This window comes from Phocoena phocoena, chromosome 10, assembly GCF_963924675.1.
Source record: "Phocoena phocoena chromosome 10, mPhoPho1.1, whole genome shotgun sequence".
NCBI classification, from domain to species: Eukaryota; Metazoa; Chordata; class Mammalia; order Artiodactyla; family Phocoenidae; genus Phocoena; species Phocoena phocoena.
This window is the reverse complement of record NC_089228.1, coordinates 1,472,763-1,487,990: the sequence shown is the minus strand read 5'-3', so window position 1 is coordinate 1,487,990 and position 15,228 is coordinate 1,472,763. Positions and strand designations below refer to the sequence as shown.

The window sequence follows — 15,228 nt, the reverse complement described above, 5'->3', positions numbered from 1 at the left end:
TTTAAGTGTGAAGGAGGAAGTACCGCCATTTATGGAGAGCCTCCCTCATCCCAGCCCTGCGGTAGGGGCCTGCCACCCCCGTCTTCATGCTCATGGCAGTGGTCCAGGAGCCGTCGGGCCCATCCCACCAGGGAGATAGAGCCCTGGGTTCCCTCTGTGGTTACTCTTTGTAACAACTTCATTGAGGTCTCATTTTTAGTAAAATTCACCCATTTTAAGTGTACAGCTCAAGGAATTTTAATCGGTTTACAGAGTTGTACAGCTATCATCACAATCCAATTTTAGAACATTTTCATTACCGCAAAAAGAAGCCTCATGCCTAATCTACTTTCTGTCTATATATTTGCCTTTTCTGAACATTTCATATAAATAGAATCATACAGTATGTGTTCTTTTATGTCTTGCTTTTTCTACTGAGTCCTGGTAAGGTTTTACTCTTTAATTTTGTTTGAGAGTTGAGAGTAGTAGCTCCCCTTGAAATCTAACTGAGAGAAACACTTCTAAATACTCACTCTGTACAAAAGATGCTGTCCCAGAACATTGATCACCTGAGGGGGGCCTGAGTCTGGATGATCTGGAGGAAGGCAACAGTTCCCAGAATGTGCTACTTGCCTTTTCTGGAGATGTAAACAGGTGGGCCCAAGGGAGCAAACACTGGAAGTTGAATCGACTGGCTTGGGAAAGATCCTGCTTTTATGTTTTCTTTGAATTTTACACATCTATGATGTGATCACAGCTGGGTGCTGTTATATAGATGAGGAAACTGAAGCTCAGAGAGCCTTGTCTAAAACCATAGGCCCCCAGAAGGACAGCCATGGAGAGTAAGCAGGTTCTGTCCGTGCTTCCGGTGCAGAAACTTCCACCCCTGCCCGGCGTGGGGAGGGCAAAGGATTGAAGCAGGGAAAGCAATCTCAAAAGGGGGTGTTAGGGTCTCTGGTCCCATGGACAGTATGGGCCCCACCTGGAAGTGGTCAGAGCCATATCTGCCAGTTTGCAGCCTCTGGAGTAAAAGGAAGGAGGAGCTTAGGTCTCCCTTTGTGCCCCTCTCCTGCCTTCTCTTCGGGACACTCAAACCCCAAAGCCTGTCTCCCCCATACACACACACACACACACACACACACACACACACACACACACACTCCCTCCCTCCCTCCCTCCCTCCCTCCCTCCCTCCCTCCGTCTCTGTCTCTCTCTCTCTCTCTCTCTCCCTCTCTCTCCCCCTCTCCCTCTCTTCTCTTTCTCTCTCTCTCTCTCTCTCTCCCCCCTCTCTCCCTCCCCCTCTCCCTCACCCCCTCTCTCCCTCTCTCCCTCCATATGGTCATTAGCTACCTCAGCTCTCATAGAGGAAACTACCTTACAGTATATCAGAAATAAATACAACGTGGTTTATAGTTCTCTGGTTCACTGTTTGTTTGTTTTTTTAAGCTGGACCCCAGCATTTTTGAAAGTTTGCAGAAAGAGCGAGTAGAAGCTGGAGATGTGATTTACATCGAAGCCAACAGTGGGGCCGTGAAGGTAATACCACGAGGAGACCCAGGTGGCCAGGAAGTGGCTTTCTTTCTTCAGGGGGTCCGGGGTGCGTGGGAAGGGGCACTGTGTCTGCTGCGATGCCCATGGAAGGTCAGCAGTTGCCCCTTTATGTTTAGTCAAGTTTGCTTTCCCTTTATCTGCATTCTTTAACCTTCTCATGATTAAAACAGACAGTCTGTTAGAAAAATACTAAAACCTGTTTAGAGGGGGAGAATGGTGAGGAAGCGAGACAACTGTAGTCATTTTCAAATTGAAATGTGCAGGGTATTTAATCTTCCTTTTATCTCTTCGGTATTTTCTTCCCAAGATATATGCATGTGGAAAGGAATGCTGCATTAGTTGGCATTCTTTTTATATCTGATTTCCAGTGTCCTGTACAGAGTTCCTCACTGTTTAATGGATGAGCATAATACTTCATATCATACAATAAATCACCCACCTACAAAGGAGTCTGAACAGCCCCTCCGTCTCCAGTTAATCTGCTGGATTTGCCCTTTATCGGGAATTGCATACAGTTAAGAGAAAGAGGGGGAAGATTCTGGGAGAGAGTATCGGGTGTTTTCAGCCGGGTTTTGGAACCCAGCGATGGGCAGATAGCTCCTTCTCTTGGCAGCAGGGAAGCAGAGGCCATGTTTGCAGTTTGTCAAGGCGGCTGTCAGGCCGCAGTGGGACCTGAGACTTTTATCTCACCCTGTGCCGCTTGGGGACTTGGCAGTGGAGCTCGCCAGGCACTCAGGTTTCGCCCTCTCCGCAGAGGCAGGGCAGGTGTGATACCTACGCCACCGAATTCGACCTTGAAGCTGAAGAGTACGTCCCCTTGCCCAAGGGGGACGTGCACAAGAAGAAGGAAATCATCCAGGACGTGACCCTGCATGACTTGGACGTGGCCAACGCACGGCCCCAGGTACTGCCCCCAGCTACCGCCGGGAAGCTGGCCCTGCTGGCGGCCCTGCTGGCGCGGGAGCCTTTTGTGTGCTGGAGGCTCCGGGATGAACTGTCAGTCTTGCTGCTGCTTCTTAGAGCAGGCAGTCCTTTTCTGTCTGTGATGTTCAACAATTAACATGGACAAGAGCTACGAGGGGCTCCTTTGTTGCGTTTCAAACGCTCTAGTCACAGATGGTTTCCTGCGTATTGTTCCTTCTCCCAGCCGAGCCTCTGGCCCCCCCCCCCCCCCCCAGCCCGAGCTGGCCAGCTTCTCCCTGGCTTCTCTCCAGCACTCGCTCGGGCCTGGGCTGCTCTGGGTGTGAATGGCAGAGGGCAGGGGTGTTCTTTGAGCCCTTTGCAGGATTTTAGGGAGCCTGAGAAAGCTGTGTCTTCCCGCTGCTGAGCAGAATCCCCAGTTTATAGCTTTGGCTGGAACTGTCCCTGTTCCGTATGCAAGTAGAAGATGGATGCTGTGTCCTGACTAATACAGTGTGGGGAAGGCACAGGACGATTGTGTGCCGTCTCTGGGAAATGTGCGGTACAGAGACGCCGACCCCCTGCCGGTGGTCTTTGGGTTTGGTTTCCTCTTCGTCCTAAGAGAGGCCACCTCTTCACTAACAGGGGAATAGGCTTTCTAACCTGAAATTTGATCCATGGGTGTTGTCCCTTGGAGCCTTGGCAGAGAGCTTGCTGAAGAATCTCCCCCCAGTTTGTGAAACCAGCCTGCTGGAGCCACTCGCCTGACGAGTCTCGCCAAGGTGGAGTCCGGGATTGTGTGGCTCCAACACTGTGGGCTCGGCCGGCAGTCACTTCGGGTCTTCAGGGTTTTGTGATTTAGGGCTCTCTGATTTTGAGTTTACTCCTCTGTGAAAAGGGCATGATACTTCCTACCTGGCCCGGCAAGTTATTTGGGAAACATTAGCTCCCTTTCACTGTTGAACATTCAGGGAGCGCCTGTGTCCCAGGGCCTGGAAACAGCAGGCGATCACGAAATGTTGACTGCTTGCTACCTGCACTGAGGGGCTGGCAGGTGGGTGAGCCTGTGCGGGGTCAGCCAGCTGCAGGGACGGGCCCTGGGCTCCGAGCAAGCCTGGTAGCCGGGCCTAGTGAGAGGAGGGGGGGGACACGAGTCCATGCGTCTGTCCCCAGGGGGCTGGAGCGGCAGGCCAGTGTTGGGGTCGGACGCCCCATGGAGGGGCTTCCCAGGAAACAGACTGTGGTTCCTGACAGGTGGGCTCGAATTGAGTCCAGAAGAGCTGGATGCCCAGGGAAGAGCTGGAAGTCCTGTGGGGTGAAGCCGTCCGGGACTGGGAAGAGACACGGCCGGGGTGGGGCGAGCGGCCCCACGGAGCTTGTTCTTCCCACAAAGGCATTTTGTTTAATTCTGGCCGCTCGGGGGAACCTCTTCAAAACTCCTCTGTGTTGAGAAGCTCCTCAAGCTTCCAGTGCAGGTGCCCAGGGTCTCCACATCTTAGGACCCCTGTCGAGTTGACGAGCTGACGTGGGGCAATTGACGAGGGGCACTGGGGTTCGGGGGTGGCGATGAGGCATTTGCAGCTGCCTTAGGAAGCAGGACTGATTCCTGAGTCTTCTCCTCTGCAGGGGGGACAAGACATCCTGTCCATGATGGGCCAGCTCATGAAACCAAAGAAGACGGAGATCACAGGTGAGAGAAGAGGCAGAGCTGGGGGCCTGGGGTCTGACGGACCCGGTCCCCAGCCTGGCGAGTGCGTCGGGAGGCGCACTCCTCCCCCCTGACAGTGTGGCTGTCCTCGGTGTCCTCGCGCTCATCCCACCGATGGAGGCTGTCACGGGTCACGTTGCTTCTGCAGCGCATGGAGTCCCCAGGCGAGGCGGGAGTGTGGCTGCCCCTTGTGGGCCTGTAGTTTACCTGCTCCCCTTGCTAACTGGTACGCCCCTCTTTTTTCTAATTACCACCTATAGCTTTGTCACCTGAAAATGTTACACATTAAAGCTGTGTTTCCTTTAAGTTTCAGCCAGTGGCATGATCTGAGCCCTTTCTATTAGAGCTGCCTAGAGCAGCGTCCTTATCTTAACACAGCTTTGACCATCCCGCTTCATGGCTGTGGTGGAAGGTGCTGGTTTGTGGGCTGCTCCCTCCTGCTGTTAGTACAGGCGCTGGTTTGGACAATGAGAACTGTGACCTTGGACGGTTATTCAGCTTTTGAGAGGCTCTGTCCCTCTTAGAGCTCTGAGCTGGTGCCTTTCCTCAGAACCTGTCATTCCTCACAGGTTTCCCTCCGGAGAGGATTCTGCACGCACCCTATTCCTTCCTCCAAGCGCTTGATTGAAAGTTAATTAACGAAGCTTTGTCACACAGGGCCAAGAGAAAGGGTCATTCACCAGCACAGGGAAATTTGCATCTGAAAGCTCCCTTCTTCCTGGGTTGGGGGTGTGAGTAATAAGGCCTGGTGGGGAGTGTGACAGACATGCAGAATGTGGTAAAAGCCATTTACAAACTTAACAAAACACAACTTCAGGGGAGGCAGCCAATTTTGTGACTTTTAGGTAAAGTTAACCCTATTTTCAGATGAAACTGAAGCCTGGAGTAGGGCTGTAGCCTGCTTGTGGGGTCACAGAGCTAGCAGTGAAACCCGGCCCTGAACTTAGGCTTGGATTGAGTTCGGGTGGAAGAGAAGAGAAAGGTGACAGCCTCCGCACCTGGCATTGACCCTGCTTGTCCATCCTTGCTGACTCCTAGATAAACTCCGAGGGGAGATTAACAAGGTGGTGAACAAGTACATCGACCAGGGCGTGGCAGAGCTGGTTCCGGGGGTGCTGTTCGTTGATGAGGTCCACATGCTGGACATCGAGTGCTTCACCTACCTGCACCGGGCGCTGGAGTCTTCCATTGCCCCCATCGTCATCTTTGCGTCCAACCGAGGCAACTGTGTCATCAGGTACCATGAGGCTTTCCCACCTTCTGCCCGGGCTCATTTGTTCTTCCAGGATCACTTTCATCCCGTAGTGTCGTGAGTCAGGATGAGGGTGAGGGGTGGTCGTGTTCATTTCGAGGGAAGCAGAGTGGCTTGACTTCACTCTGTCGCGGTCACCAGCGCAGCAGCCATCCTGTTTCTGCATATGAGGGCCTCGTCGTGGTGACTGGGGTTCCACTGGGGTGTGTCTCGGTCATCCGGTTGGAGTGGGCAAAGGTAAGGTCAGATGGGCCAGCCCTTGGCGACATGGCCTGTGTTAACTTCCGACCTCCTCCGAGCTCCAGGAGGGGTGTGTCTTGCCTTCATTTTCAGAGAGGAAACAGAATGACAACGTGGTGTGCCCCTGGTCATAAAGATAGAATGAGAACCCAGGCCTCTGACAGTGAAACCAGTCGTTTCTTTCTGGCCCAGACATTCTTGGAGCCACACTGGCACCTCCCCCCACCCAACTCCCTTAGGTCCACCTTCAAGAAGGGATCCCAGAGGACTCGCCCTCTTTTCAGCTCTCGAGCCTAAGCACCAGTGTGCCCAGCAGTTGGCTCACTGGTTTTCTGCACTCCCTTGAGTGTTGGGGCCTGGTCTCAGCAGTGCTAGGGCCTGAGGGGGTGGTACAGAGTCCTCTTCAAGCCTGCAGCGCGGTAGTGAGGGCAGCAGAGCCCCGGAGGCCACACGCTTCTGGTAGCAGGGGGTGCAGGAACCTGGAAGGAGACCCCAAGGCCCTTGAGGGTCTCAGCACAGAGCGGGAGCCAAAGCTGGTGGGGAGCCTGGACTGCTGGTTCACCTAGACCTGCCTCGGAGGAGCTTTGTCTCCGCTGAGCTGCTGGCTGTGGGGCAGGTCCCCTGCTCAGGTGATCACTCTCGCTCAGAAAGAGGGTTTGTGTGCACGATGCAAGTGCCTGTGGCGGCAGCATCTTGCATCCCCTCTGTGAAATCCCTGAGATGATGTCTTGACAAGACCACCGCCTGTCATCATCACAGGTGTCTTCTGCAATCTTAAAGGGCCGGCAGCTTGTACCAGGTTCAGCCAGCTGGAGCCTGACCTGGGCAGCATCTGGAAACTGGACACGTGGCCTGGTGAGCCTGGTGTCCCTGCTGCACAAGCCCTGTCAGCTTCCTGGACTTTGCTTTGGTCAGGCCTGCCTGGCTTCAGTCTGACAGCTGGCGGAAGGGCTCAGCCTGGGCGGATGGCGCCCCCTACCGAGGGAGCTCTGCTGATAGATGCCCCTCCCTCTCAGGCCCCGCAGAGCCAGGCAGCTTAGGGCAGGACCCATATCCCTTAGGATCAGAGTGCTTGTCTTAGTCTCATCCCATCTAGGGAAAAAAAAAGTGCATAGAAAGGTGGCTCTGATCTCAACTCTCCCAGTGGGGCCTGGGAAGCTTGACCCCAACCCCGTCCAGAGGGGTGTGAGTTCCAGAAACTATTTTTCACTAGTATGTTGTCTGAAAGGAACTGTGTACCTAAGGTTCATAGCTTGGACAAACTTCCAGCCTTTGGTCTTTAATTCCTGGAAAATGCTTAGCAGTCTTTAAGCAGAGCTTTTTTGTTTAAATTTTTACTTTTATGGACTCAAAACTATAAGAAAAAATCTTAACATTTTCTTATAAATTCTGTTCTTTTGTGTTTTTTCCTCTGATCTTTTCTTCTTTAGACTTTTTATATTTATTATGTCTGAATTGAAGTTAATTTATCGTGAGTGTTAGAGAGTTGGGGATATTTTAAGACGGCAAGTTGAGGTCTTTTAAACATTTCCCAAGAGAATTCCTAAATAGGACCTAAAACAAGGAGAGACATACGGCTTAAATAGAAGTAAATAACTAAAAATTAAATGTAGTTTTTAAAGATTGTTTTGTTTAATATGAAGATTACAGATATACCAAATATACTAAAATTTGAATCATGATAGAATTTCATCTTTAATAATTCTTTTTAATTTTTTTTTCGCGGTACGCGGGCCTCTCACTGTTGTGGCCTCTCCCGTTGCGGAGCACAGGCTCCGGACGCACAGGCTCAGCGGCCATGGCTCACGGGCCCAGCCGCTCCGCGACATGTGGGATCCTCCCGGAATGGGGCACGAACCCGTGTCCCCTGCATCGGCAGGCGGACTCTCAACCACTGCGCCACCAGGGAAGCCCCCATCTTAATAATTCTTCGTTATTAGTTTTAGAAATATTTGTTGATGGAAAAGATTTGTTTTCTCTAATGGTATCTTAATATTTTATATTTGCTACTATTTTCCTTTTTGTTTGGAAAGGTCTTACTTATTTTTAAATATTAGATTTAACAATTATTGATGGAGCATTTTATTCTTTTTTTGAATTTTTTCATTGTGGTAAAATGTATATAACATAGAGTTTGCCATTTTAATTATTTTTATGTGTACGGTTCAGTGACACTAATTACCTTCACAATGTTGTACAGCCATCACCACCATCCATCTCCAGAACTTTTCCTTCACCTCAAACAGAAACTCTGTCCCCATTAACCAGTGAGTTCCATATCCCTTCCCCAGCCCCTGGTAATCTCAGATGTACTCTGCTTCTGTGATTTCCTGTGGGTGGAATCATACGGCATTTGCCCTTGTGTGACTGGCTTCTTTCACTTAGTGTAACATTTTCAAGGTCCATCCTGTTGTAGCATGTGTCAGGACATTTTATTCTTGCAGTGATACGTATACACTTACAGTTCAGCTGACCGGATAGAGTTTCAACAGGTAGATATTCTTCTACTGAAGTTATATTTCTAGAATGTTTACTTATTTTTGAAACTTACTGAAGGTTAGCTGCAAATGACCTGCCCTTGTTCCTTGACCGTAGACTGCAGGCTGGTCTCGCTGGGGAGGCCAGCCTCGGTGCTGATGGGCTCCTGAAGGCGGAGGCAGGCCCGGCTCAGCTCACTGAGCTTGTAGGCCCGTGTGCCGCCAGGCTGGCCCAGCCCTCATCGCATCAGGAGCTGCAGCCCTGCGGCCCGGTGGGTTGGCGGGGTTCTTCTCCCGGGCCGCTCTCCTCTGGCCTGGCTAAGGATTCAAGAGGACGACAGGCAAAGGACGTGACAGGACAGTTCCCAGAACGAAATGAAGTAACAGGGAAAGCATTCAAATGATTCATTAGTAATCAAGGAAATGCAAATTCAGATGATGTGTTATACTCTTCGTTTTTCTACACCTTTAAGCGGCAAACTTTTTTTTTTTAATAAATTTTTTAATTTATTTGTTTTTATTTTTGGCTGTGTTGGGTGTTCGTTGCTGCGTGCGGGCTTTTCTCTTTTTGTGGAGAGCGGGGTTTACTCTTCGTTGCAGTGCGTGGGCTTCTCATTGCAGTGGCTTCTCTTATTGCGGAGCATGGGCTCTAGGCACGTGGGCTTCAGTAGTCGTGGCACGCAGGCTCGGTAATTGTGTCTCTCAGGTTCTAGAGTGCAAGCTCGGTAGTTGTGGCGCACGGGCTTAGTTGCTGTACGGCATGTGGGATCTTCCCTGAGCCTGTGTCCCCTGCATTGTCAGGCAGATTCTTAACCACTGTGCCACCAGGGAAGCCCACAAACTTTTTTTTTTTTTTTTGCTGCGTTAGGTCTTTGTTGCTGCGCGCAGGCTTTCTCTAGTTGTGGTGAGCGGGGGCTACTCTTCCTTGCGGTGCTTAGGCTTTTCATTGCAGTGGCTTCTCTTGTTGCAGAGCATGGGCTCAAGGTGCGCGGCTTCAGTAGTTGCGGCTCGAGGGCTCTAGAGCGCAGGCTCAGTAGTTGTGGCGCACAGGCCCAGTTGCTCCGCGGCATGTGGGATCTTCCCGTGTCCCCTGCATTGGCAGGCAGATTCTTAACCACTGCACCACCAGGAAGTCACAGCAAACTAAGTATTAGAATACTCAGTACTGGCTGCAGTGCGATGGGATCAGATCTCTCATGTAGCTGCGTAAATTAGGATATTCGTTCGTTCATTCATTCGTTTGATTAAGGAGATATTCACGGTTGTGTCATGCTCTGTGAGAGTTGCTGAGGAAATGTGCATGGCTGTATGCATACAATTATTTATCAAAACACCATGAATAATAATACCAACAACTGGAAACTACCTAAATGCCCAACGGTTTGAATTAAGTGAAACACTTGATGGTCTGTTAAGACTGAAGCAACATGGACAAAAGCAAAAAAGAAAAAATCTACATACATAGTATAACTTAGGAAAATTTGGCAAATACCTATATGAGTATTTTTAATGTGATTTTAGGTGGCTTTTTTTCTCCTCCCCAAATTTCCTGTGGTGTTGATATTTGCTAAAATAATGACGTTGTTTCTGACACCACCTGAGTTAGTAGTCTGTGTCCTCTGCGGTCCTGCCTCTGACTCTCAGGGCGAGAACTAGCTGCTTTGTCATCGTGACGGCCTCAGCCTTGTTTCCAGTGTCCAGTTTCTGGTCTCAGAGGGGCCTGAGCGATGTGGCACTTCTGGCCTTTCAGGGGCACGGAGGACATCGCCTCTCCCCACGGCATCCCTCTCGACCTTCTGGACCGAGTGATGATCATCCGGGCCACGCTGTATACCCCGCAGGAGATGAAGCAGGTGAGCACCGCCCCCTTCTCCCCTCGTTCGCTCCCCGTGTCCCCGATGCCCAGCGAGAAGGCCCCCCACCTGAACGGCGTGTGAGCCAACTGGCACGTGGCCTGAATTGGCACAAAACCTCAGCTGCCTGTGGTCTTGGCTGTTCTCTCTTCTACTCCATCCCTTCCTGTAAACTTAGGAAAGGGACAGTGAGAAAATCGCCTTGGTGACAGCCATTAGGGAGGCCACCAGCTCTAGGAAAGAGGCAGCAGAACATCATGTAGTGAGAGGCTCTAGCCTGGGCGTTGGCCCACCAGGACCCACACAGGCACCTCTGGCAGGCGCAGAACCCAAGTCCTAGCGGAGGCTCTGCCCGGGCTGCTGCCGAGGCTGTGGAGATGGTAGCGAAACAGCATCACAAGTGTAGAGGCCGTGTGGAATGGAGGACACGAGCCTAAGCTCACAGGAAGAGGCGTGACGGTGCACAGGGGAGCGTTTAGCTCAGCGCCCCCCGCAGCGTGTGCTCAACCCTGCGTGAACTGAGTCTGGCTGAGGCTTGGGAGCGGGGGCTGGCGGGATGCATGGGATTGGCCTCGTCGACCCCATGTGTGCCCCACAGTGCCTCGGCACCTTTGGAAGCCCCGGTCCCTTTTCTGATGCTTCCAGGCAGTCGTTTCCCCCCTTTGACGGCTGAGTCACTGAGTAGCGAGTCCAGGACGCAAAGCCAGACTGTGCCCTGCAGAGCCCAGCCATCTGCTCTGCCCACCCTTGCCCCAGACGGTCTTGCTGAGGCATAGGTCTCTCACTGTGGGGTCAGCATGTGCCCACAGCTGGGGCCGTGGAGTGGCCCAGGGCTGCACTGACATCTCGGTGAGCTCTGCCGGACCCTCTCCTCGCCAGAGCACAGGCAGTCTTTGTTAGACATTGTGCTGGGCCATTTGATCCCCCGTCACCTCGAGGTAGGGAGAACTGTTTTCACTGGCATTCTTAAAGAGGAGGACACTGAGACTTAGTCTGGTTAACCTGCCCAAGCTCATACAGCTGGTCAGTGGCTAGGCGGTGGCAGGACGTATAACTGGAATCCAGGCTGTCTGATCCTGAAGCCTGTGTTTTTGATCGCTTTGCCGCCAGCCTCCTCCCCGCTAGAGATGTCTCATCTGGGAGTGGAGTCCCTGTGGTAGTTGGTCAGCAAGCCTCTCCTTTTGGAGCTCAGAGGGCCGCTCCTGGACACTTGCCAGCAGCTCCCCTGCCTGCCTGCGGCCCGTCTGGCCTGGCCCTGCTGGCATGTCTTGTTGACCAGCACGAGGAGCGCTGGTGGTGTGTGGAGCCAGAGATCTCCCTGCATAAGCAGCACAGACAGGACACCCATGCGGTTCAGTTCACGGAAGCAGCTGGGTGCGTCAGTTAGGAGTTGGCGTTCGTGGCTGGGGCCTTGTCACCAGGTGATGGTCTCTTGCTCTTGGATGAACGCTAGGTTGAAGCCAGGGCTTTCACTGCTGAGGAGCAGAAGCCAAAGCAGGGGAGAAACTGCCCCCTTCCCTACCCGGACTGTTGGACCGGAGCCCCAGCCTGTACCCCGCGGTGCTTCGCGGCCTCTGTTCACCAGGAGACGAGCTCCCTCGGCTCAAGGCTGTCGTGGGGACTGAGGGAGCCAGTGACGGCAACTCAGGGCGGGGGGGGGGTGCGGCCGTCACGGCTGCTGTTCACAAACCCAGAGCATGCGGTCCTAGCTCCCTGGCACGTGCGCTGTGCCCCAGAGTCTGGAGGCTCAGCCAGGGGGTCTCTTCTCGGGCTTTCTCTGGGGTTAGCAGAGGATAGACCAGCTGCCAGACGAGCACGGCTTTGTTCGTGCTGTTCAGGGGACAACATCGGCATTTTTACTGGAGCCCGGGGTGAGTTTTTTAAAAAGCAAAGTAAATGTAACTTGGGTACTCTGCCGTCAACGCCGACACCCTCATAAACTATCCCTGCAGGTTATTAAATGATTAAAGATCTAATTTATGAACTGTCCGTTTCCGAGCAGTCTGAAACAGGAGCTCCTGGGATTGCTCTGACCTGCTCTAGAGAGAATGAGAGCAGAGCATCCCTGACAGCCCTCCAGTGTCACCGTGGCTCACCGAAGGCCAGACGCTCCGGGCTGGTGCTCTCCCCCAGACCAGGTTCCAGGACCCAATGTTTGCATCTCCTAGAGTTTCCAAAGGCCCCCAGGGGACTCCTTGGTCATCCCAGCTGTGGGTGAGAAGCTCTTTCTATTTGGGAGCACAGAGCTGCCCCGCTCTGACCGTCATGGCCGGAGGGGAGTCCTGTGGCTGGAGCCTTCTGCTCTCTCCTTTCCCTGCCGTCCTTGTGCCCGTCCAGTAACGTCTCTGCTCAGCTGCATTTCACTTTGGACCCCAGACAGTGGACGCCTCACGGGCGTACTAAGATTCTTTTGACAGAGGTCACACTTGGCAGCCCCCTGGCTGAACAGATGTGGCCAGTGCAGTGTTTGTGAAATGTTTAAATAAGTTGACAGCATTCAGCAGTCAGGACATTTCATACAAAAATCTGAGTTCCGAGTCTCTCTTGACGAAATGAGAGCCTTTCCTGCCAGCACCCGGGCCTCAGCCCTGGCGGCGCTGGTTGCAGCAGCGGGGCTGCCTTGCCTGGTACGTGCCGGCCCGTCCACCTCGGCCCCCCGTCCGCTCACTGCTGACATCTGCGGGACCTGGTTCCTACCGAGCCGGGCCTTTCTCATTGACAGCGGCTGCCACGCTGGGTCCCCTTAACCAGGGTCACCAGACGCTAACCTCCGTACCCCTGCAGCTCCTGCCCTCGGGGTCTCTGCCTGAGAGCCGAACGCCCATTTGAAGTGTCCACCTCCTAAACCTCTGGTCCCTCTCCCCTTGTGAGGCTTTGGCTGGGGGCCCAGTCTTTCCCACTTCCACGCCTGTATCCCGGGTGTGTTTTTATGGCTTTAATTTAAACAGGGGCTTCTTGATAACTTGTTTACGAAGCTGACAAAGTGAAAAATTCCTGTATTATATGAGGCCCGAAGTCCTCGAGTTATCTCAGCTCCACAACACACAACATCATTATCCCGCTGCCCCTTATCACTCAGTGCTGGTGCGCCTGCAGGATCCTGGTGCCACTTGTGTTACCGTGTCCCCACGCCAGCCTGCTTCCCCTCCAACTTTACCAGGATCTCAAACTGCACAAGCGTCAGCCTCTTCTTTCTTGACAGATGAGATATCTCCCAGTGATGTTATGAGAGCTGGTAAATGTTTAAAAGTAACTTTTAAAATTTATTTAACCATCGCATTTGTCAAGCAAATAAGAAGTGTCTCTTCTTGCCTGAGTGCTTAGAGGTGGCGGTGCCCCTGCTGGGGGGTTAGCTGCCGCTGAGGGAGCCGGGGCAGGCAGGGTGGGCGCAGGGACAGCGCCGCCCTGGTGCACACCTCGGGGTACCAGCTGCCTTCCAGTCGGCGTGGGGCTGTGCCCCCGACTTGTGCGAGGACAGCAGCGCCCGCGGGGTCGGCTCTGCCCCACCGGCCCCGCTTGGGGCGTCTGTGCTGTTAGGAGATGGGACGGGAACACTTGAGGTCGGTCACTGTTGATCACAGTGTTTCTCCTCCAAAAGATCATTAAAATCCGAGCCCAGACAGAGGGAATCACCATCAGTGAGGAGGCGCTGAACCACCTGGGGGAGATCGGCACCAAGACCACTCTGAGGTGAGCTGGCCGTGCCCGGACCCCGCCGGCGCCTTCCCAGGGCGTGGGACCGTGCCTGCTCTTCCGGGGTGGTGGGTCTCATCCTGCGGCAGGTGCAGAACAGCTAGACAGTGGTGTTGGGAAAGCTGAGCGACAGGTTAAGTCCCCCCTGTCCTGTAGCAGACGGTCCTGCTGGTGGAGAGCGTGCTCTGCCTGGCGGCCCCCCGCGTGGAGGAGATGGACGGAACCGGAGACCGGGTGCAGGGCAGGCAGCCCCTCCGCTCCGGCCCTGTGCTGCAGCGTCTGCTGGGCGGGGAGGAGCACGGGCAGAGGTGGCTCTCCGGACTGCCCACCAGCGGCCGGAAGCCAGTTGCTTGGAGGGTGACCCTTCTCAGTGTCCTGACTGCTTATGAGTCATGACTTCACAGTGTTCGGCCTGGCCGTTTCCCTTTGAGTCAGTTCCTCGCTCCTAAGGTGGAAGCAGAATGCAGGCTGTTTTGTTGGGGTGGAGTGGTGCTTTCAGAAACTCCTGGACTTTTTGCCTTTGGTTGGAGCCTTTGCTTTCATGGGGCTGTGTGTTCATTTCTCTGCCATGGTCCCTGTCCCGATCTGGACCCTGGCGTTGCCTGCTTGCTGCTGTAGACTTCCAGGTTTGTGGTCCCTTCCCAGCAGCGGTGGAGGGCCTCCTGCTGGAGGGGAGGACCTCTAGGCAGTGACAGGTTCGGGGAGCGGGGCTTATACGTCATGCCGGTGGCTTCTGGCCCCTCCCTGGTGAGGCTGTGACTCCAGGTCTCTGAAAAGTGCAACTCTCCCCTTGTCTGCTGTGTCTGCAGCAGCTGGCCCAAGCTTCTGCAGCTCCCTCAGTGCACCTGCTGACTTGCGGGGGGGGCTCCCATCCGTGGCCCTGCTTCACACCTGCCTTGACCCCGGCCGCTCTAGGTACGCGGTGCAGCTGCTGACCCCGGCCAACCTGCTGGCCAAGATCAACGGGAAGGACGGCATTGAGAAGGAGCACGTCGAGGAGATCAGTGAGCTCTTCTACGACGCCAAGTCCTCAGCCAAAATCCTGGCTGACCAGCAGGACAAGTACATGAAGTGAGACGGCCGAGGTCTTCTGCGCGGAGACTCCGGGTAGGCCCGCTCCCGCTCTGGCCTGCGGGCAGGCGGCTTGCCCCCGGGCTGGGCTTTCCCCACTCGGGCTGGTGGCAGCGCTGTCAGTTGGTGTGGAAGAGTTTCTTTTTAAGTTATCGTGACTCATCCCGTGGTTGCTTTGAAGAAACCCTGCCTTATCTGGTGTGTTTTCTAATAAACCCTGATAGGTTATTTTGATGATACCTGTCTGACTTTTCTTTTAATTTTTTAAAAAGTAAACTTTGTGTTTTAGAGCAGCTGGAGATGTACAGAATTGCTGTGAAGATGGTGCAGGGGTCCCTTGCTGTCAACATCTTACAGCCACGTGGCATGTTTGTCATGTGCGATGAGCCCGCAGCACGTGTCCTTGTGCTCTGTGCATGCTTTCTCAGTGATCTGCTGTCCTCTCTGTCCCAGGATCCGTCCAGGGCCCGCGTCACATTCAGTCGTCATGTCTCTTGTGGTTTC

At 53.6% G+C, this 15,228-nt stretch overlaps 1 protein-coding gene across 1 annotated transcript in view; it reads left to right on the top strand.

Moving 5' to 3' along the window:
* RUVBL1 (RuvB like AAA ATPase 1) overlaps positions 1–14,961 on the top strand; it is a 35,207-nt gene extending 20,246 nt beyond the window's left edge. Inside the window, exons 5-11 of the mRNA XM_065885085.1 lie at positions 1,426–1,515; positions 2,285–2,434; positions 4,057–4,120; positions 5,177–5,375; positions 9,858–9,960; positions 13,559–13,650; positions 14,569–14,961. Of these exons, the coding sequence (XP_065741157.1) occupies positions 1,426–1,515; positions 2,285–2,434; positions 4,057–4,120; positions 5,177–5,375; positions 9,858–9,960; positions 13,559–13,650; positions 14,569–14,728 (858 nt within the window). The 3' untranslated portion in view covers positions 14,729–14,961. The remainder of the gene's footprint in view (positions 1–1,425; positions 1,516–2,284; positions 2,435–4,056; positions 4,121–5,176; positions 5,376–9,857; positions 9,961–13,558; positions 13,651–14,568) is intronic.
* Positions 14,962–15,228: the final 267 nt, after the last annotated feature.